This window comes from Mycteria americana, chromosome 3, assembly GCF_035582795.1.
Source record: "Mycteria americana isolate JAX WOST 10 ecotype Jacksonville Zoo and Gardens chromosome 3, USCA_MyAme_1.0, whole genome shotgun sequence".
Taxonomy (NCBI): Eukaryota; Metazoa; Chordata; class Aves; order Ciconiiformes; family Ciconiidae; genus Mycteria; species Mycteria americana.
This window is the reverse complement of record NC_134367.1, coordinates 21,714,604-21,737,818: the sequence shown is the minus strand read 5'-3', so window position 1 is coordinate 21,737,818 and position 23,215 is coordinate 21,714,604. Positions and strand designations below refer to the sequence as shown.

Here is a 23,215-nt window from a genome sequence, read left to right as displayed (position 1 = left end):
TAACCCAAGAGTTACTTACACACTTCAGATCTTCAAAAGTGGTTATAAATGTGTTTCAACTACCAGCTAGTGAGTGCTTCTACTTCTTTTAATTAGATATTTTCATTTTTACCGTAAAGGAAGAGCAGAACAGACATTTCTTGTAATGATATTGCCCAGTAAGGCTAAGGATATTTAAATCCCTTTTTAATGTCAGCTTGGTAGGGGAGATCTGACTTGCTTTGAATATTGCATCTTGTAAGTTTGTGTTGCAGTTGTATGTACCTTCCTAACCACAGTCAGATCCATGCCATATTAGACAATGCACGTATATTTATGAATGGAAATGCTGCTCCAAAAAGCACACAATGTGAAAGAAAGGACAGGAATGAGAGGTAAGTAATTACTGTTATGCCAGTTTTACCAAGCTGTCATTCAGCATGTCTGTTCTGAAAAACAATAATATAGAGACACTTGAGCTAATGCTGTATTCAGGCTGTAACATTCACACGACGCAATAGAATATGTTGTGGTGATACTAGTTTATATCATATAGACAGTAGTTTAGCTGTGTTAACATCAAGCTGCTTCTGCCTAATATGATCATACCATTTTCAGTTCTGGTGCTAGCTTGCCTCTGTTAGATATATCTTTATCATCTCTGCTGTGAAGCATCTGTTATATGTGACATGATACCATCTTCAGGATTTATATACATCCTTCCTATAATATCAGAGCAGTTTGCAGTATAGCACTTTAACAGGGTTCTCTGGAACACAGAGAAATGAGCTGAAGTGCTCTCCTCACACCTAATTATTTTGTGCTTGGGCACTGTGACAAATACTATAGAGATTGGTAGTGGCAGATATATTCATCTGTATCTTGTAAGTGGTTTATTAAACACAATGAGAAGTTTCAGAGGGGAACATAAAATGTTCAGAGGAGGTGGTCTCTAGGCTAGTGGTTACAGTTTGTTTACCTGAAGGATTCTAACTACAAAACAATGAAGAAAATACTGTAGAGATATCCTCCTAGATATCCAAATATCCTGGATGTCCAGGCCAGCTCTCTGGAGAAACCGGGGGTGAAAAAAAAAGAGATCAGAAATAAAACACATCCTTGTTTAAGACACTATTGAATAATGCAATAGTAGTGCAACTGTAGTGCAAAGGGAGAATGTAGTAGGTTTTCATTTGTTTGAAAATCCAGCTTCCCTGAATTGTCTACAAGTGATGTTCTAATAAGGGAAGTGAGACCAGAGCAAATAATGATTTTCTGTGTGTTCATGTAATTTAAGAACTCTAATTTAATTTTGATAGTGTGTGTTTAGTTTAGTTGGTTAAATGAACCTAAACAGGAACTTAAAATTTGCTAAATTGCTTTAAAATATTTTTTCCTTGGTGGCTTTGTTTCATCTGTTAAATTTAAAAGTTTTGCTTTAAAAAAGACATTGCCTACTTCATCACCAAGTATAGTTTTTAAAAAAGAAAAAATACAGATGCTCAACTCTTGGTGGGACCACTAGGATGCTAAATCTTTAAAGTCTGTAGTAGTCCTGGTTCCAGAGTGAGAGAATGATATGACTCAATCCCAAGCGTGTAAAGGCAAAAAGGGAAGAGGATCCAAGAAAGAGGGGTGGACACCCTCTTATTGAGAGTAAAAGCTATTCTGATGGATACTTTAGTGGAGTGTGTGACCAGACCATTGAATTGAGATTGAATTGATGCTCTACTTCTGAAAGCTTCAATGGTTTTATTTTTTTAATATTCCTGTAGTGTCTTCCAATTCAGTATAAACACACTATTGATCATTCTTAAGTTTTATTTTATTCTTCATTTTTATCATCCTGTAGCTCACTTCTAAGAAGAAAAGTTTCAGGATTTCAGATCATTACCTTTTCCATTAGAATGGTTTAGCATGTGATACCGATAGACTCTGCCAACTCTTGACCTGAAAATCCATGATTTTCTCACTGAATATGAAAGCCATGTAACTTGAAATTGGCTTCCAATTCACAGTGTATCATTTGGTAATGTACATGCATAAAATGTAATTAATGTAATAAATACAAAAAATAGCTCACTTAGAGGTACAGCGCTGGTTACTCTCATGAAAAGTAATCATCATCATGTCTTCCATTTTTTTGCTGAAGAGAAACTTGAAATAGATGAACACAGCTAGCTACGCTTAAATATTTTGGACTGTGGCTGTGCTGGGTACCTTTATGAAATGAGGTAAACACACTGCAAATAAGTGTGGTCCTTTGTCTCAATTAATAAAATATGAAGTGACTGTCCCCTTTCCACCTACAGGGAAAAAGAATCCAAATTTTCTGTTTCTGATTACACCTCTCAGAAATCATAGTAGTAGAAGCTGGAAAAAGCCTATTAAATAACATCTTCCTACTCCACCACTATAGAATAGTTAAGGAAATGCTTTTGATATTGAGTACTGAATTTTTTTCATTTAAATTTAGCTGTTCAGAAGTGCTGTGTTTTTCTAATTCTGATTAGAGTTGATTGGGACTTTCACTATGACATTAATGAAGTGAATAAAGGTATCTTTAAAAGTCTTAATCTTTTAGTTGTATTGATCCCCACTGTCACTGCTAATCCTTTCAGCAGAGTTATTTCTTCTAGTATTTAACATCTGATTGATTGGGTTGGTCATTTCTTCTGCACAGAAATTAAACACTTGTTTAATTTCCCAGCAAAGTTTAAGTCAAATATGGTTTTAGGGTTTTTTTTTTTTAACTTAGAGCCTTAACAAAAGCTGGTGAAAGGAAATATGGCACTGAAAATACAAAGAAAGTCTTACTAGCTGCTAAATAGATGAAGACTGAACAATATTTGCTGCTTTATGACATCTAATACTAGTTTTAAAAGTATTCACTTAAAACACTGAAAATTAATCTGATATTCACACACTGTCAAAAAAGGCAGCTTCAATTTTTTAAGTGGGCCTCACCTAAATCCAAGTCTGTTTCCACTGGAAAAGAAGTAAAAGACCAAGAAAGGTCAGATAAAAGATTATGGCTTTGTTATTCATCTTTCAGAAAAAAGTGCAGCAGGATCACAATGGAACTAATATGCCAAGTAGGAAACAGTAACTTGCATTCATTAGGTATCTCATTTCATATTTTAATTTTACATATTTTTCCCAGACACAGCCCTTTCATGTGAATGCATTGTTTCTTACAGTTCTTATGAGTTTGTTCATTTTAGTTTGCAGCAGCAGCAAAAAGAAAATGGCTTAGGAGATAAAGCCCAATTTATTACTTTTTTTATAATTTCTGATAGAAATTGGGTCATTTTCTTTATCCTTATGCATTGCCTTTTTTTTTTTAATTACACTTGTGATTAAAATATTTTGAGTCCCTTTGCTTACTTGATGGATTGTAGGGAGCAATTCATCTGACTAATCACCAGGAATCTGCTTTAGGGGGAGTTGTGTTGCTCTATAGGTTACACCGAGTACATTGGGTACCTTTCATTTGCACAGATAGACAAAGGAGTTTTGGGGAGCAGTGCTATTTGTTAATGAATGATGCTCTTCTGTTTGGCCTATGATACTCAGGAGTGGAGAATGAGAGCTGTGGAGGAATTAAATTTGTATTTGATTCATGGACAAAATCATCTCTCTTTTTTCTCTTATTATGTGTTCTCCTGTCTATGACTACAAAGGTGCTATAAACGGCTTATAGTGAAAAATGATAGTAAAACTGAGGCAACGATTTCTCCCACAAAGTTGCATCCAGTGTCATTCCACAAGTTCCTGCAACAAATTGACACTTACTGAGATCCTAATTAGTGATACAAGCAAGAGTCAAGCCTCAGATTTATCCTGAGGGATGTGCAGACTGTGTAGAGTTCAAAGAATTTCTTTAACCTTGAGCTAATTTTTCTAAGAAAGGACAGTACGCCCCATTTGGGGATATGAAAGGCTGCCAAAAGCTGTCTGTAACAGCTGAAGTTTGGGTAAACTTGCATTTATAGTGAAATGCCATAATAATCTCAGCATTATAATTTGTTCTATTGTTTTCCTTATATACCTTTAATGCTGGGTTTTGATTTCTGACTGCTGTTATAGTTTGAGAAGAGTCATAATTACTTCCTGCTTTTTGTGCTGAGATTTAATATAAACTACTCTGGCCCCTGGCCCCTACCCCCCAAAGGAAGAATATATCTGGAAAGGTGTTCCAGGCAAGGTTGTTGAGGTTACTCAGGAACCAATTACATACTAGCCCGAGGGAAACAAATTAAAGAAAAAGGTGCAAGATTCTGTCAAATAGTCCATATGTATTCTCTAGAAATATCAGGCTTGTACCTCATTGGTCCATTAAAAAAAAAATAATATAATAGCACCTAGAAGCACAGCTGTAATGAAATATTCATTAATATTTCCATTGTAAATCAATTCTAGAGAAACTTCTGTAATTGAAAGGTTTTTAATTTGTTCCTCACCAGTAGAATAGTAATCCCATTGATTTAAATGCATAGCTACTGCAGTGAATAGGGCAGTGTAAATCCCAAACCCGTACTGCTATACAGACTCTCCTTGTAAACACCACATACAGGTGCTCAGTGTCTGCAAAACCATCCATTAATTAAAAAGCATTAAATGTCTTCAAGAGCAGTCATTAAATTTCAAAGCATGCATGTGATGCAGTATTAAAATTAAAACAGTGTTTCTTTTCTGTGATAGAAGGGGTAGTATCCCTGTTTCACATGCTGTTTCACCTTCCTCCCATTTAATTAAACAATGTCTGTCAATTAAAATAATGTAGAATAGAGCTTTATAATTAAAAGTTGTGCTTTCACTGAATTTTAAAGACATCAAATTACTTGTTCAAATTGTCACTTTGTCTGGAAGAGCTTGTTTCCTGTATGGAGACCTTTATCTATTAAATGATTTGGTGATGCATACTTTACCAGATAATTACTGTCTTCTTAAAGCTGTCACAGAATTGTGCACCTGCATCTAAGAGTTCTATTAAAAATAAATAAACACAGACCCTCTCCTGAATTGATGCTGCATCAAAGGAATGCACAGGTATTTTGATATCGTCATTAAATCCCTCTGAATTCTGAGAGAAGTCAAATGCTCTAATTGACTCCTGTTTACAGTAGATATCTCAATAATGTGTTTCTTTAGCTGGGCATCACAAGAGTTTCACTCATGTCTCTACTCCTGGCTGAACACTTGTTAATTGTGTTGTTCCACAATTAATGTAAGCTAATATGTAAAATTCTTTCACTGCTAAATGGATTGGTCTTGTTTTCTTCTCCAACCAGTCTACAGCCTCTGTTTCCTGTCTGTCCCTGGAATAAGTATGAGCAAATGCTCAGCCATACATTGGTCAGATCAGTTCACTGATCCACTGAAAACTAATCCTACCTATATATATAAATATATGTAATATATGTAATATAATACATAATAATACATATATGCATATATGTGACTTCAGTCACAGACCTGACTGAAAACTATAGAGAGAACTCATCCAATTAACTGTAAGTTGAATGGTTGCTGGTGCTGTTGCAAGAAATTATATAACTCTAATTCTCTTCCTCCAGAATTAAGTGTACAACAAATCTGCCTGCTTTGAAAAGCCTGTTACATTGGGGCTTTCTTTTGAGTGTGCTATAATATTTTTACTAATGGAGTTTTGACAAGATGCACTCCAGTTTGCACCAAAAAGATGCAAGAAAATTAGTATTTACTAATCCAGAAGTTTTTACCAAAATCCATTAAAACTTATTGCCCAATGTTTTCAGTTACAGCTTAAGGAAACTAAGCTATGCCAAGCCATTTTTCAGCATTTCAGAGTTCAAGGACCATCTGGAGGATGCTCTTAGTCATATGATTTAGTCTTAGGTAGTCCTGCGAGGAGCAGGGAGTTGGACTCAATGATCCTTACGGGTCCGTTCCAGCTTGAGATATTCTATGATTCTATGATTTCAACCTCAGAGTTGTTTTAACTAGAAAAATTTTTAAGTATATAAATATCAAATGTATTACTGTTGGAAGCATTTTCATATACAAATTTTACAGAGAAATATTTTATATAATTCTCAGAAATTCTCAGCAATGCTTACTAAAGCAGAACTAGCAAAAATACCTTGAGAGATAAATAATAGAATCATCATAATCATCTCTTTTTGAACCAGTATCAACAAAGACAGTAATCTAGAATTAGTCATGCCTCTTACATATACATGCGCTTGGTAGAAATACCAGTTTGAGGAACAGGCTTAAGACTTTAGTGATACACATTGAAATAATAAATCCTTTAAAGCCAAAAATGGATAAATTCCAGATAATCAGTGCAAGGTTATATTTTTTCCTAATGGGTATCACACTTGATTCTTATTTCGTAGAGTTGTAGAATCATAGAATCATTTAGGTTGGAAAAGAACCTTAAGATCATCGAGTCCAACCATTAACCTAGCACTGCCAAGCCCACCACTACACCATGTCCCTAAGCACCTCATCCAAGTGTCTTTTAAATACCTCCAGGGATGGTGACTCAACCACTTCCCTGGGCAGCCTGTTCCAATGCTTGACAACCCTCTCGGTGAAGTAAAATTTCCTAATATCCAGTCTAAACCTCCCCTGGTGCAACTCGAGGCCATTTCCTCTCATGCTATCACTTGTTGCTTGGGAGAAGAGACCGACCCTCACCTGTCTACAACCTCCTTTCAGGTAGTTGTAGAGAGCAATAAGGTCTCCCCTCAGCCTCCTTTTCTCCAGGCTAAACACTCCTAGTTCCCTCAGCTGCTCCTCATAAGACTTCTGCTCCAGACCCTTCACCAGCTTCGTTGCCCTTCTCTGGACACACTCCAGCACCTCAATGTCCCTCTTGTAGTGGGGAGCCCAAAACTGAACACAGTATTCAAGGTGCGGCCTCACCAGTGCCGAGTACAGGGGCACGATCACTTCCCTAGTCCTGCTGGCCACACTATTTCTGATACAAGCCGGGATGCTATTGGCCTTCTTGGCCACCTGGGCACACTGCTGGCTCATATTCAGCCAGCTGTTGACCAACACGCCCAGGTTCTTCTCTGCTGGGCAGCTTTCCAGCCACTCTTCCCCAAGCCTGTAGCGTTGCATGGGGTTGTTGTGACCCAAGTGCAGGATCCAGCACTTAGCCTTGTTAAACCTCATACAATTGGCCTCGGCCCATCGATCCAGCCTGTCCAGGTCCCTCTGCAGAGCCTTCCTACCCTCAAGCAGATCAACACTCCCACACAACTTGGTGTCATCTGCAAACTTACTGAGGGTGCACTCGATCCCTTCGTCCCGATCATTGATAAAGATATTAAACAGAACTGGCCCCAATACTGAGCCCTGGGGAACACCACTTGTGACTGCTGCCAGCTGGATTTAACTCCATTCACCACCACTCTTTGGGCTTGGCCATCCAGCCAGTTCTTTACCCAGTGAAGCGTACGCCCATCCAAGCCATGAGCAGCCAGTTTCTCCAGGAGAATGGCTGTGGGAAATGGTGTCAAAGGCTTTACTGAAGTCCAGATAGACAACATCCACAGCCTTTCCCTCATCCACTAAGTGGGTCACCTTGCCATAGAAAGAGATCAGGTTGGTCAAGCAGGACCTGCCTTTCATAAACCCATGCTGACTGGGCCTGATTGCCTGGTTGTCCTGTACATGACACGTGATGGCCCTCAAGATGATCTGCTTCATAACCTTCCCCGGTACTGAGGTGAGACTGACAGGCCTGTATTTCCCCAGATCCTCCTTCTGGCCCTTCTTGTAGATGGGACTCCCATTTGCTAACCTTTATTTCCTTTTAGATTGTTTTACCTTTCAGTCTTCACCAAAATAACAATTAATTACATTTATTAATTCAAATAAATTAAAATAAATTCATTGAAAGTTAAGTTTACAGGTGTATATCTTGCCAGTCTTTTGAAAACCTCAAACATGCAATTTAGCAAATAACTGCAAAAATTAAGGATTTTTTATAGAAAATCAAACTCATAGAACACAAATAAGTCTTTTATGAAATCATTTGCACTGGTTATATTTACAGTTGAAAGCTCAGATATTCGTAAGAAGTTCTCCCATCCTCTCTTTATTTCTCGATGCTGGTGACATCAGCAAGGCATCGTGGTAGCAAAGAAAAAAACCAGCTTGTTTCAAGGGAAGAAATCATTGATGTTTATTAGTTTGGTCTTTTAAGATTGAACTGTACCAATTGTTGTTGCCTTTTTGCTTAATTGTGATATGAGAATGTTTGCAATAGATACATTGCTACTCCATGTATAGTCCTTCATCTACATCTGCTACGAAGACTTTGCAAGACTTGCCTTTCTGCAAACCAGATAGTATTTGTAATATGAGATGAAAAGTATATTTAAAAGCAAGCTTAAGCATGCTGAGTAATATGACCCTGAGTATTTCTGACTCCAAAAGTGAATTAACCCAGCTTCAACTTGCCTGAAGCCTATGTTTAACAAAAGAGCGATAGGTCAACCTAAAATATCACTGTGACTGCTTCAAGGTGCGGCCCTAGCAGAAATTGTAAATTAAATTACTAGGGAGGATTCAGAAACACTTCCTTCTGAGGACATGACATTTTTCTTGCAGATATTTAGAATCAATTACAGTTTTAAAAAAAGTAAGGTAAAATAACTGAGTTTCCCAAGCTCTGCAAATCATGTCACAAAAAGATGAAAAAGGGACAATCCAAGCCAGCTGTGATATTTTGCCTTCCTTCCTACATTCTTAGTGGAAACTTAATTATAGAGACATGTCTGAATAGGTCTCTCACTTAGTGGAGGACTTTCTGGACTCATTCCACTTAGGGGAAGACTTCTTGGTTGGCTCATAATGAGTTGTTATATAGTTGTTTAAAAAAGCAACAAAGCACTTGCCTACATTGTCCTTCACAGGTCAATGATTCCTAATGGGATACAGAATCAGACCCTGTACACAGCTGTCCCAGGTGGGTAGTGATTATGTGTCATTACAACCTGATTCTTGTTCAGTGTTCTGTCAAAAATGAGATTTTTGTGTTCAATCCATTTCGTAATGGACAGGTGTTACAAACAAATTGGCATTAATTGGCAACATTGTTGGCGGTCTCAGCAGAAAGCCAAAGGTGTGAAATGAACCAGAGGATAAAAGCTGTGATTGCAGAGATGATCTCTAAACAGTCAAATGTTTTTAGTGCTGTGGAGAAACAGTGTGGAGACTTTTCAACACGAGCAGCAGCAGGTGTTCAGTAGACAGAAAGCTTGAAGGTCAGCCAGCTCCATACACTGGGTCAGACCAAAGGACCATCTAGCCAAATACCTTGTCCCCAGCAGATGCCATCAAGAGAATACTAGAACAGAGGAAATATGTAAAATTATTTATAGGGTATATTTCCTGCACCTCCAATGATTTCTGACCTAGGGGCTTCCTGAGCCAGAGTTTGTTATATAGAGAAATACATTCTTTTTTTTGTTTTTATCCTACTGTATGTTACTTCTAATCAATACCCCTGCTTCTTATATGAAAAGCACAAGTGAACCACTGTTTCCTAATCCCTTTCTCTGTTACTTATGTTTTTACTTACCTTTTTCATACAATTCCCACAGCCACTTCTTTTCCAGTCTAATGAATCTTTGTTTACTTAATCATTATTTGCATAGACCATTCCATTCCTTTCAACACCTGCTTTTCTCACAACAGCAAGATCTTATTTTTGAGTGTTAATCACCTGTTCATATCCCATTACAGTATGGGGAAAGTTAATATTGTCTTTCCTCATGTGCATTACTATATGTTTATCTACTATATTTTTAGCAGTCCTTTTCTCTCTCAGTCATTCAGTATCATGAGCTTCTTCTGCAGCTGTTTGCAGTTTGGTTTTCTTTTTATCATTCTTCGTTACTTGTTGTGTGTAGTAAACTTGGTCAGTCTGGTGTTCACCGTCTTGTACAAATCATTAAACAATATGCTGAACAGCATATGTAACTGTGGGAGTCCACTGATAGTACCCCTCCGCAGTGAAAACTGGTTCTTAACTTCTGTGTTTTGCTTGCTATATTTTAGCTAATTATTAATTTGTGTGAGGATTTTGCCTTATTTCACAGCAAATTAGTTAAGAAACTTTTGTGAAGGACAAAAGGTTTTTGGAAACCCAAGTATGCCTTAGCAATTGGTTCTCTCATATTAATTAACAGCTTTGGTCAACTCTAACAGATTTGTGAGGCATGACCTCTGTTTGCAAAAGTTATATTGACTTGCTTCTTCCCCAGTTTGTTATTTTTATCCACGTATTTAGAAGGGGATACATCAAAGGATCTGTCTCAGATTGAAATGTCTCAGATTGACATTTAGGGCAAACTGAAAAAAATGAACCGCTGGTCCTATGATAGTATTTTGTTTCTATGCAATGGTCTTATGGCCATATGTATGCCCTCTTTTGTCCTTAAGAAAATAAAGAGGGGTCAGTCCAACTTTCTGCTCTACCATAAACTGGTTAGTAGAATATGGCTTAGTAAGAAACAGACATTTGAAACATGGACCTGTTTGACTCCTTCATATCCTTTCCCTGTTCTTGGTCATTAATGTTCAGATCATGCAGTATGGTTTCTGCAGGTATAAGTAGTCCAGAACTGGGGGGGGGGGGGGGGGGATAAGTTACTCTTTCTAGTGTGTTTTTCAAATATCAAAACTTTGAAATTGTCTGGAGAAGCCACATTTTCTTTAGGAGTTGACATCAGTTGTAGCAGTTTAGCATTTTGGCAGGAATATTTCTATACTGTAGTATCATAACTTTGGGGTGAATAGATTTTGACCAAGTGGTTTTGGCCATTTTTTCCCCTTCAATTCATGAATCTAATGAATAGCTGTGATGCAGATTTTCTAAAATTCTGGTCTTTACTTACAGTATCCTACTAAAGCATTTGATTGAAATGTAAGGGACCAAATGGAAACATTAAATTGCCAGAGTGACCCACTCATGATTTTTTTGCTGCCAAATGCTCTTAAATTGCCTAGAATATTACAGAATATTGTTCAACAGCCTGCTAAAAGAAGTACAGCTAATAGTTCACAAGAAAAAGACAGGCTTTTGTGTTTAAATTGTCTGTATGTTTTCTGTATCTTGAGAGTTGAGAGGATGGGAATAATAAGGTACCTTCTGCTTTATTCTTAGACATTTCAGTTTCCAGACAGGCATGTTAGATTATGTTGATCATTTTCAACTTCAGATTGCATGTGGTTCTGTCAATTATTTTAATTTGTACAGAATTCTAAAATATGCATCAGATTCTTCACTATGATATTATTGAATTTATACTAAGTTTTGACACCTTAGCCTTTTTTGGCTAATTCTATGAAACAGAATTAGTCTCTGGACTTGATTATGAAATATTCATACGGCAACAACCCAGGAGATCTCAATAAAATGAAAGCTGGATTGTGCTGGGGACTGCAAATACTCTAAATGAAATTCCTTTCCCCAAAGAGACTGCAGTCTCAAAGATTCTTTAGTGTTACCAACTCTGGCAATTTCATTACACATTTTTCATTTACTAGAAATGTGTCCCTCAATCACTAATTCTCGGTCATCCTGTTAGAATGGGACACTCACTATTTTGATTTATTTAAAGAAGTAAATAGAAAGATCAGCCCTTGCTGACTGTAAGAAAGAGCTTGGGGGGGGGGGGGGGGGGGGGCAGGAAATTAACCCTAAATTTTACAAGCAAGAAAAAGAAATAGAGATAGAACAATTCCCAGAATGCTCTTTATTTTGAGTAAGTTTTATGGCTTTTGAACACTTGGGCATGACAGAGCTGAAGTTGGGTCGTTCTGTGGTTTATTTGCTTTTGTAAGTACTACTCAGTGCATATTTATAGTTTGTATAAAAATAACCAGCTTTCAACTCCCTTCTGTACTGGAAAGTTCTCTGTACAACCTGGGACAAATAATTTTGGTTCAGAGACAGCACAATCACCTAACTTTGACCTAAATATCTACGTCTGTGAATCCTTCTCAGCTGCCTCTCTGTAAATAGTATTGCTATCTTTATAAAAGAGTGAAATGTTCAGCTGTCATGGTAGTGCGGAGATATAAGTACCAATAAAAACATTTCAATTTATCATTTTTATGCATTCTATAAGAAACTCCTAGCTCATTCTATTGTTTATTTAATAAACATTTTTTTAAAGCTCATAATCATGCTTATAAATCTGGGTTGGTAGACTGAGCAGTGGTTTCCAGCATTTTCTAATCTGTTTCTAAGTTACTTGATTTTTGCCTGTAAACACTATTTTGAAATCATTTGCAAACAAAACCAGTTACCATCTTTTTTTTGACAATTTGGGCATAGTTCTGTACTTTCAGTCATTGATACAATGATGTAAACCGCTGGATATTATGTCACAAGGAACAAACTGCATATTCTGCAAGTGTATATTGACTAAGAAGTATCTCTCTGCAGTTTCCTGAATGTTTTAGTGCTAGTGGTTCTGTGACAACTTTTAAAATGTCATAAATATTTTCTTTTTATCATGTTTCATTCTTGGTGCCTTCATGCACTATTTAGTTGTGATACATAAGATGCTACATATATGAGGAGGCTGAACAGTCTGCATATAAGCTCTAGTTTAGGTTTGAGTAGACCTTCTTATCAATAGCTATATATCCAAGTTAATTCCCCTGATAATTTGCATTTGCACACATTTGATTTAAGGTTATTTTCTTTTGTATGCCATAGTTACATGAAATGAATAGATTGTAAAATTATGTATTTTCACTGTTCTGAGATCTGGACATCCTTTACTGCTTTGATAGTATCAACAATCTTGCCTTTCTAGTAGAAGCATTTGAAGGAAAACTTCAAAGATGAAATTTCAAAATTCATCAGTCCATGTATGGATAGTGATTACACAGAAATCAGGATCTTAAATCTAGTATTAAATAACATTATGGATAAAAGTCACAATGCACAAATAAGAAACCAGTATTCTGTAATGTAGTCTTTACATTAGGATATTATTTGTGTCTTTTTCTCTGATGATTGTTTGAGACATGTAGAAGAGTTATACAGACCAAATTAATTTAAACCAAAAATGTATTTTGTGTTGCATTTAGAGAAAATTAAGGACATTTATGACTAAAATGTTTTCCTTTTTATTGGCAGTTATAAATTTTATAAAAAATATAAATATCTTTAATGTTAAGGCAATACTGAAATTAAGTCACAAGCGTACTATCCAGATAGCTAACATTCCTTTCTACGTGAATGCTTCTTTTTATTTCTCTACTAAATCCTGAGTTTCTTGAATAGTTTTATTGCAATGATTAGTCACTTCTGAGACAAGCAGAGCCAGAGATGCATATTCATGTTTTTTTCACTATATTGTCTGATCAACTGCACTTACTGATTCTCATTTATTCTGTACAGGCTCCATCATCACCTTCTTCACCCATAGCTAATGAACCAAAATACGAGAAGCGCTGGCTAGACACCTTATCAGTTCCTCTGTCAATGGCTCGAATCTCGAGGTACAAAGCTGGAACAGATAAATTAAGGTTTGTAATCTCAAAGGGGAAGCACTGGGTTAGCTAGCTGTACCTAATATTTTGCTGTGGAGTGTTGGCTGTATAAGAATTCTTTGAGTGGAGATACGAAAGTCGTCTTATTAAAAACTATGCAGTCCATCTTCTCTTGAGATTAATGGCAATTACCAAAGATAAAGTAAAAAAGGACAATAAATATAGCTCCTACAAATACGTTTCTATAATCTGTTGTATCTTGGGAATTCAGTTAGCATCAGCAGCTAGTACAGAGGTTAAGCTTGGCGTTACTTGAATTAATTTTTAAGGTACTACATTTCATCCCATATCTCTAACAGAATACTTCTATATTCCCAAATTCTAACATTGTCAATTAACTCTCCTTTTTACTTTACAAATGATAACATAGTGCACAATTATCGTGACTATGCTGCATATCATTGTCATATAGAAACTCATTTTAACAAGATATTTTGGCAAAGTACATGGTACAAAATACTGTATTTTTGATCATAGAATCTTTTTGTATCTCAGAGACCTAAGTAATGGTTCATAAAGTAGCTGTGGAATAGGATGTCAGAGGTGACTGTCCTGGACTTCAGGAAAGATGAAAGTGAAAGTGAAGTTTAATAAAGCTTCAATAAATAATGTGCTTGAGAAAGTTTTAACACATCGCAGCATGCATGAGCTTTTTTCTGCAAACCATTCTGTGTGGTAGGACTGCCTCAGATCTACCAGTAGTTGTGGTCCAAGTAGTCCACAGTTCTCCATATGTATGAGAACAGGAGTTCATTCACTGTTGTTATTTTCCATTTTCTTTACGGGTTGCCCTATATTTTTTTGCTTCTGATTCTTGTTAATGAGGGAATTGGAATCTCTATTGAAGCATCAACTATACAGGTCACCTGCTATCAGGAGGTACCAGAGATTCACGTGTATAATTCTCTTGATCTATGCCAGATTTGTTACCTGTTCCCAGAAAATGACATGAAAAATATTATTTTTCTAGTAGGACAGTTATGCTGCTTTTAACTTAGAGCAATTAGTCTCCTAAATCAGTTGGCAACTCCTCTCCCAGACTTTGTGTTAAAGTATCACAGGAGAATAATAATAAATTGTCCAGAAAAGTTTTAGGTTCTTCCACAGCCTTCGTCTGAACGCTTACTTCCATTTTATTTAGTCTCTCATCACTTCCTCCAGCACCTTCTTCCTTCCTACTTCAACTGACCGGTTCATATGGTCCAACCCTTCCCAATCTATCACAGGCCTCCAGCCATTCAAGGCTTAGAAGTTCTCTTGTGAATTAAGTGAGCAAGTATCTGTGTGCACATTTAGACATCAACTCATCACCAACTTATCATCGATGTTCTTAAATTTAAAGGATAAGTGGAAGAAGATTAAACCTCTGAGTTCAGTTATCACCCTGATAGTCTGAAGCAGTTTCACTCCTGTTGGGTGCACTCTATGCATTAGATGGAGCCCAAGGGATTCCAGTTCCCAAAACAGCAGCATGTGCATTTTGAGAATTCTTTGAAGTAAAACACCTTCTGATATTGTACTGGGTCTGGCTGAGATGGAGTTAATTTTCTTCATAGCAGCCCATATGGTGCTGTGTTTTGGTTCATGACTAAAACATTAATAACACACCAGTGTTTTGATTGTTGCTGAGCAGTGCTTTCACAACATCAAGGCTTTCTTTTTTCCCCTGCTCTGCTCCCACTCAACGAGTAGGCCAGGGGTGGGCAAGAAGTTGGGAAGGGAAACAACCTGGGCAGCTGACCCGAATTGACCAAAGGGTTATTCCATGCCATGTAACGTCATGCTCAGCAATAAAAATTGAGAAGAGGGGGTTTGGGGGGAGCTAGCCATTGCTTGGAGACTGGCTGGGCATCATTCTGCTTGTGGGAGATGGTGAGTGGTTGCCTTTGCATCACTTGTTTTGTTATGGGCTGGTTTGTTGGGTTTTTTTCCTCTTCCCTTTGCTTATTAAACTATCATTATTTCAACCCACCAGTTTTCTTGCTCTTCCTGTTCTCTCTGGAGAGGGGTGGGGGAGTGAGTGGCAGTGTGGATGCTTAGATGCTGTCCCAGGATCAACCCATTACAGATATATTTTTCTTGTAAGGATTGAGGAGCTTAGTGCTTTCAGTTTCAGTCTCGGAGAGACATATTCTCTTGTGATGCATCTTGCTCTCATATGTATTTAGTATACGCAGCACTCCTTTATTACTGTTTTTTTTTTCCTTTTTGTTGTAATCACTCTAAAGGAAGATTAAATTATTCCATAAAGCCTATCAATCACCATCCCATGAGACTTCAGTTCTATTAAATGCTCCTTGCTTGTTTTGGTAAACCAACAAGAATAGCTATATGAACATTAAAGGAATACCACCTCGAGATTAACTGTGGATGAGGTGTTTCACCTGTTCTTACTAGAGGAGTTTATTTTTGCCCGAGGGATACCAGACTGCTCTTTCTTATTCTCTCCTCCTCTGAAATACATGTACATATTCTTGCTGTTATCCCACTTGTATCCTTTCTTTTACATTTCCCCATGTTCGTACAAGCATAAATTCCAACATTTGTCTTCAGTTATTGCTCTGTAAAATCAAGTGTCTGTTTTGCATGAAATAAATCCTACAAGCAATTACAAGTATAAATGGTGACATCAGTCTAGATAACAATCCTCCTTTCAACCATATCTACACATCTCCACTGCCTTTCACATTTCAGCCATCAGTCTAAAGTCATTTGAATGAGTCCATGACAATTCCCCTGAATGTATCATGGAACCTGCTGACTAATTTGCTAATTTTTCCATTCTCTGAATATTTACTTGAATCATAGAATCATAGTTACATAGAATCATAGTATACCAGGTTGGAAGGGGCCTCAAGGATCATCTGGTCCAACCTTTCTTGGCAAAAGCACAGTCTAGACAAGATGGCCCAGCACCCTCTCCAGCCAAAGATTAAAAGTGTCCAATGCTGGGGAATCCACCACTTCCCTGGGGCGATTATTCCAATGGCTGATTGTTCTCATTGTGAAAAATTTTCCTCTTGTGTCCAATCGGAATCTCTTCAGGAGTAACTTGTACCCATTACCCCTCATCTTTTCCATGTGACTCCTTGTAAAAAGGGAGTCTCCATCTTCTTTGTAGCCACCTTTTAAATACTGGAAAATGGTGATAAGGTCTCCCCTAAGACTTCTTTTCTCAAGGCTGAACAAACCCAGTTTTCTCAGCCTTTCCTCATACGGCAGACTTCCCAGTCCTTTGATCATCTTTGTGGCCCTTCTCTGGACCCTCTCCAGCCTGTCCACATCTTTTTTGTATAGCAGGGACCAAAACTGAACACAGTATTCCAGGTGTGGCCTGACAAGCGCTGAGTAGAGTGGGATAATGACTTTTTTATCTCTGCTGGTGATGGCCTTGTTGATGCAACCCAGCATCCTGTTGGCTTTCTTTGCCACAGCAGCACACTGTTCACTCATATTGAGCTTGTTGTCCCCCGGGTCCCTTTCCACGGAGCTGCTCCCCAGCTGGGTAGATCCCAGCCTGTGCTGCCCTCCTGGATTATGTTTTCCCGGGTGCAAGACCTTACATTTGTCTTTGTTGAACTTCATCAGGTTCTTGTTAGCCCACTCTTCCAGCCTATCCAGGTCTTCCTGCAGGGTGGCTCTGCTTTCCGAAGTGTCAACTTCCCCACTCAGTTTGGTATCATCAGCAAACCTCATCAGAGTACACTTGATCCCATCATCCAGATCACTTATGCGGATATTAAACAGCGTTGGGCCCAATATTGATCCCTGGGGGACCCCACTCATGACAGGTTGCCAGTTTGAAAAGGAGCTATTTACCACCACCCTCTGGGTGTGGCCTGTCAGCCAGTTCCCCACCCACCACACAGACTACTTCTCTAGACCGTAACGCATCAGTTTCTCTAGGAGGATGCTGTGGGCAACCATGGGAAAGCCTTGGAGAAATCCAGGTAGACAATGTCCACCGCTCGCCCCACATCAACTGAGCAGGTTACTTTGTCGTAGAAGGCAATCAGGTTTGTCAAGCATGATTTGCCCTTGGTGAATCCATGCTAGCTGTTCCCAGTCACATGCTTCATTTGACTTGTGATAGCCCCCAGGAGGATTCATTACATAACTTTCCCAGGAACTGAAGTAAGACTGATGGGCCTATAATTTTCTGGATCCTCCTTTAAGCCCTTCTTGTAGATGGGGGTGACATTAGCCTTCTTCCAGTCTTCTGGTACGTCCCCAGATCTACACAACTTCTCAAAGATTATGGAGGGCGGCCTCGCAACAATGTCAGCCAGTTCTCTTAACACTCTCAGGTGGATATTGTCAGGGCCCATCGATTTGTAGGGGTCAAGCTCCTGTAATAGTTCACATACCAATTCTTCCTTCACTGATGGTGGGTCTGTGTTTGCATCAACCTGGATTTTTGTTCCCAAGGCCTGGGGCCCAGCCATGCTGATAAAGACAGACGTGAAGAAAGTGTTGAGATGCTCTGCCTTTTCAGCATTGTTGGGGGCTAATTCACCTCTCTCTTTAACATCAGGCCAATATATTCCTTCTGTTTGTGCTTGTTGTTTATGTACCTGAAGAACCCTTTCTTGTAGTTTTTGATATCTCTGGCCAATTTCAGTTCGAGCTCAGCTTTTGCTTTTCTAACTGCATCTCTGCATGCCCTGGCAATGCCCTTGTAGTTCTCAATGGGTATTCGTCTGCTTTTCCATCTCTGGTATGCTTCCCTTTTGGTCTTGAGCAGACACAGAAGCTCGCAGTTAAACCAAGGGGGTCTCTTGCTCCGCCTACTTCCCTTACCTTTAAAGGGGATGAACTGTTTTTGTGCTTCCAGGAGAGTGTTCTCGAAAAACTCCCAGCACTCACTGGCTCCTTTATCTTCCATGGAAGCTTCCCATGGAATCCCTCCCAAATGAGCTCTGAATGAGCTGAAGTTTGCTCTTCTAAAATTTAAAACCTTTGTCTTAGTAATAACCTTCAGCGTGCTCAGCAGGATCCCAAACTCCACAATATTGTGATCACTGCAGCCAAGGCTATCACTTATGCAGATATTACAAAGCAGGTTTTCTTGGTTTGTGAGTAGCAAGTCCAGCAGTGCCTCATTCCTGGTTGGCACATCTAACATTTGTATGAGGAAGCAGTCCTCTACACATTCCAGGAACTGGATGGATGACATGTGAGCTGCTGTATTGTTCTTCCAACAAACGTCTGGGTAGTTGAAGTCAACCATAACGACCAGGTTCTGTTGACCCAAAGGTTGCTTAGGTGACCCAAATATTGCTTCGTTGGCCTTACCGTCTTGGAGCCTATCTGCATACATCAGTAGACAGCATGCCAGCTTTTTCAGTATTAAATGAATCCATGAGTCTGTATGTCATCCTTGCAACTTTTTGTCTCCCTCGTGTTTTTTGTCATAACTTTGTTTTGTTGCAATGCTTCATTATATATTATCCTCTAAGTTATCTCAGTTGGTGTTGAGAAGGTGCACTGGCACCAGAACAGCCAGATTACTTTTTAAGTCTGTGTTGTTGAAGTATTGGAACTATCTTCTGTAGTGTCACATACACAGCTGTGTGCCTTCTCTTCAGCTAGATGGACTGTATGAAAGGCCTTTTCCCCTACTCCTTACCTGAATTAAATTTAGAGAGATCTGTATCATTCTTTCCATCAAAATTATCTATATCCCTTTGGTTTTTGACGTTCCCTTGTAACTATGCAAAATGTTATGGCTTGGGAAAAGATATTGAAGCCTGTATGATTATTTTGCTGTCTATCCACTCACAGGTAATGCACAGTCTGCTTTCTTCAATCCTTCTTTTGCCTGATGGAAAAATGGCTTTTTCACCTGTGAAATTCTTGCAGTTGGCTACAGCAGACTTAGCATACTTTTGTTACTAAAAATCAATCACAGACTGATTTTTTTTAATATATAGTATTTTATATTCTATGTATAGTATCTGTAAGTCCAACTGCTCTTGCTGTTCTGATGTGGTAAGCTGCTGTCAGCCAGTCTGGATGGCCCTCTGACCTCATTCACTTTTCTTCTCCATCATATTCAAGATTGTTTCATATTTTCGGCATTCTTTTTCTGGTGGTGTAAATAAGCTCTGACTTTCAGGTAACCTTAGGAACAACAAAAATATTGTCTGTCATAAGGTTGAATGGAGTCTGATATCTTACTGAAGGACATCTTTTTGTTGCCTTTATTTTAAAAGAGTATGACAATGTATGGCATGTCAGCATCTTCCTCAATATTTTTGACCGTTTTTCAATTAGAAACATGTTATATAGCTAGAGTTGTCTTAGACTGTGGTATACTTTTAATGTGGTTTAGATCAAATCTAGTCTAATCTAATCAGATTAGGCTATATTACTTCATTTGTGGTTAAGCTATGCAGTTTAAGTTCCTCAGTATTTCATTTGAGTTTTCCGGTAACTTTGGCAAGAAAGGGCATACTTTTAGCTCTTGTGTCATGAGATGGCCAGGAATACCTTTATCTGTTTGATTGTTATTCTTTTTTCATTATAAGAGAAAGGAGTTACTTTTGACTTTTCATTTCATTTGACTTTTCATTTGAATCTTCCCAGGAAGTCTTAAGACTGGTGGCTTAATGACACAAGACAGAATGACACAATGACAAGTATATTTTTCATATATTTTAGATTTTGTCAGCACCATAGATATTAACATAAACAAGAGAGAATGGGATAGATTTTTTTTCCTTCCTTATACATGAAGAGGAATGAATGAAAATACTGCAGAGTGGGACTGTGAAGTGTGTTTGTCCATATCACAAAACAAAAGCAAAAAAATCCCCCAGAATACTTTAACGGAAAGATAAGAAATGTAGTAGATGTCCTTCCTCTTCTCAATGCAGGATCTTTCCAGTTATATCTTCAGAAGGTATGAACATGGAAGAGAAACATTGTATTAACTACCTAATCACCTTTAATTAGTGTATTTCATATTGTTGATATGGTTGGAATCTATCTGAGTATTTCAATGCAGCATGCTGATTAGTCTTTTTGATTACTTATTAATTCAATAACTTTTTAATTCACTTGCCTTTATAATATAGCACCACTGCTTCTATCATTCTACACATCTCCCCATCCATCAATGTAATTTTTCTGTGTAAGAGGTAAGGTAATATATACAGTGAGAACTCTGTTCCTGTGAATACTCTTGCTAGCTGGTAATGGAAATATTTTTTGACTGTTGAGGATAGAGATGGTCACTAAATGTGATGTACGTTTAACAGAGAAATAATGAGATCAGTAAGTCTTTCTCATGCAAAGGAATTTGTAGTTCATGGCATAATTTGGAGTGTTTTTTATTTTTAAGATAGAAAAGTAAAGATAGGTAGTCTTATAGAAGTTGGAGAACATCATTCATTCATTTATAACCTTTCATTTTTCTTATGGAATGTCTAAATCCTTATTTGGAAAAATGTGTAGATAAGTATTTTCAGTCCTTACAGCAGATACTGAAATTATAATCATTTTTATTTGCTTTGTTGACTGGAGTTTTAAGTGAAGGTACAATAGCTATAATCTCTTGAACATTATGAGTTTAGAGACTGAAAAAAAATTGCTTATTTGGAAGATGGAAATTAAATTGAAGAAATGAGTGGACTGGAAGTAATTCAGGCCCAGTAGCTATGAGCCCATGTAGCTATGATCCCAGTTACAAAACAACTTAATTAGATTTAGGTATTATTTTCTATTTCTTGGTCTTCTGGCCATTGCAATTACTATAGAGTATTTCGTGATTTTTTTAAATGGCTTTTTTTGTTTTTTGAGTTTTTTTTAAATTGGCTCACTGGTTTCTTAACAGAACATTTCTGAAGGATTCTATTTTCCATTTTAACATCTCAGTAAGTTAACAAAATGCCTTTAATTAGATAAATAAATTAGAAAGTAAGAAATGGAATAAGCCATTTTGAGAAAGGTATAGGAATTAAACACAATCTCTCTCAGTTACAAAAACTGAATGAGTATTTGCTGACAGTTTTCAGTAATGATTATGTTGAACATGAAGGTAAGAAGAATGAGTATGTACCTGAAAGATATCACAATCAAACTGATTTGGAGCAATAGGGTGGGAGACAGTGGCAGAAAGAATAACATCTGATAAAAGGTAAGAAAAAAGAAAGTATAGGTTTGGAGGGAAATTATTACTAGGGTGCCTTAAGGGCTGTTTGACTGATGAGGCAGAAAACAGTACACTAATTAAAATCATTGGTGACACAGACTCAGCATCATCAGTACAGAAGAGTATCACAATATGTTATGAAAGGATGGAACTATTGGAAATGGATGCAACACAATAGTACAAAGTACAAGGGGATGACATTAAGGATTGTTACTACAACAAAAAAGCTTATGAAATAGTTTTTCATGGGAGCCTAGTGGAGCCTTTTGATAGATGGCAGCAGAGGAAGGCAAAGAGTGGGTACAGTAGTTAGGCAGAGAATAGCTCTGAAACACCGCTGTCCTGCAGACTTACAAAGGAGAAATAGATATTTTAGAGTATAGCAGGAGAAACACTTTCCAGAAGTAAGAAGCATTAAAATGGTTATACAAACACTGCTAAGGCCCCATCTAGAATCTGTGTACAATTCTGGTTATTCAAATTAAAACATAAAATTTTCTATTGAAAAGTCTCTCTTTTCTCAAAAGGTATTGTACTGTCATTTGCTGTTCCTATTTTTAGCTGTAGCATTTTAGGATTTGGCAACTGAGGTTTCCTTTGGCACTTAAGGAATTTAAACTTTTTTTTTTTTTTCATTCTGCATAGAGTTGGAAAGTGACATTCATTTTCAATGGCTTTTAGACCTGATAGCCTTGTAATAAAATTTATATATCTCACTGTGGGCAATGTTTTGTGGTTCTTACCATGTGTATTGATTTTTTGACTATAGTTACAAAGTACTAAAACTAGCTTAGCATCTGCCTGTATGGGAGTCCATTCTGTAACCTTTGATCTGAATTTGTTGATCTTTGGAGCACTCCAGAAAGCACTTCATTATGTCTTTAGGAATATGAGGCACGGGGCAATTTATTGTTTTTTACTACATTGTCAGGTGATAACGTAAAAAGAATAAGCCATGAAGTCAGTGGATTTTTTAAAAAAACTGTGCTACGTACAGTTTTTTAAGGACTGCCTGAAGACTACTATGTGAGTTTTTCTTTAAAAGCATCATTAAAATAAATGTTTAAGTACGTTTGTCACAATTCTGCTCAAGCAGCAAGACATTCTGGAAATCAGTTGTAAGGGATCAGGTAAATGCAGGCTACAGGATAAGATTTGCTCACAGAATGAAACAGAAAGATACCTGAGAAGCGACCAGGCATTCTGCAGATATCTCCGCAGTAAGAGACTGACTTACCCGTGGCTAGAATAAGCTGTAAATCAGAGAAAAATCAAGATAAAGGCAGGAAAAAGAAGCTAGACAGGAGCTATGCCACACAGTTAGAATAAAAGATCAGCACAGAATATTGATTCTTAGAGATTGGGACCACTTTAGTACCTTGTTCGTTATGTGAGAAGTGACGTAAAATGTTTAGGCCAGAAATTAGACATACTTTTGGATGCAATATACTTGCAGTCTAAAAGTGTATGAAAAATCAGTGACATGAAAACTAAGGAAATGGC

The 23,215-nt window shown here is 37.6% G+C and overlaps 1 protein-coding gene across 1 annotated transcript in view; it reads left to right on the top strand.

Moving 5' to 3' along the window:
• Positions 1-23,215, top strand: part of SNTG2 (syntrophin gamma 2) — a 318,555-nt gene that overhangs the window by 214,468 nt on the left and 80,872 nt on the right. The window contains exon 9 of the mRNA XM_075497273.1: positions 13,406-13,533. Coding sequence (XP_075353388.1) covers positions 13,406-13,533 — 128 coding nt within the window. The remainder of the gene's footprint in view (positions 1-13,405; positions 13,534-23,215) is intronic.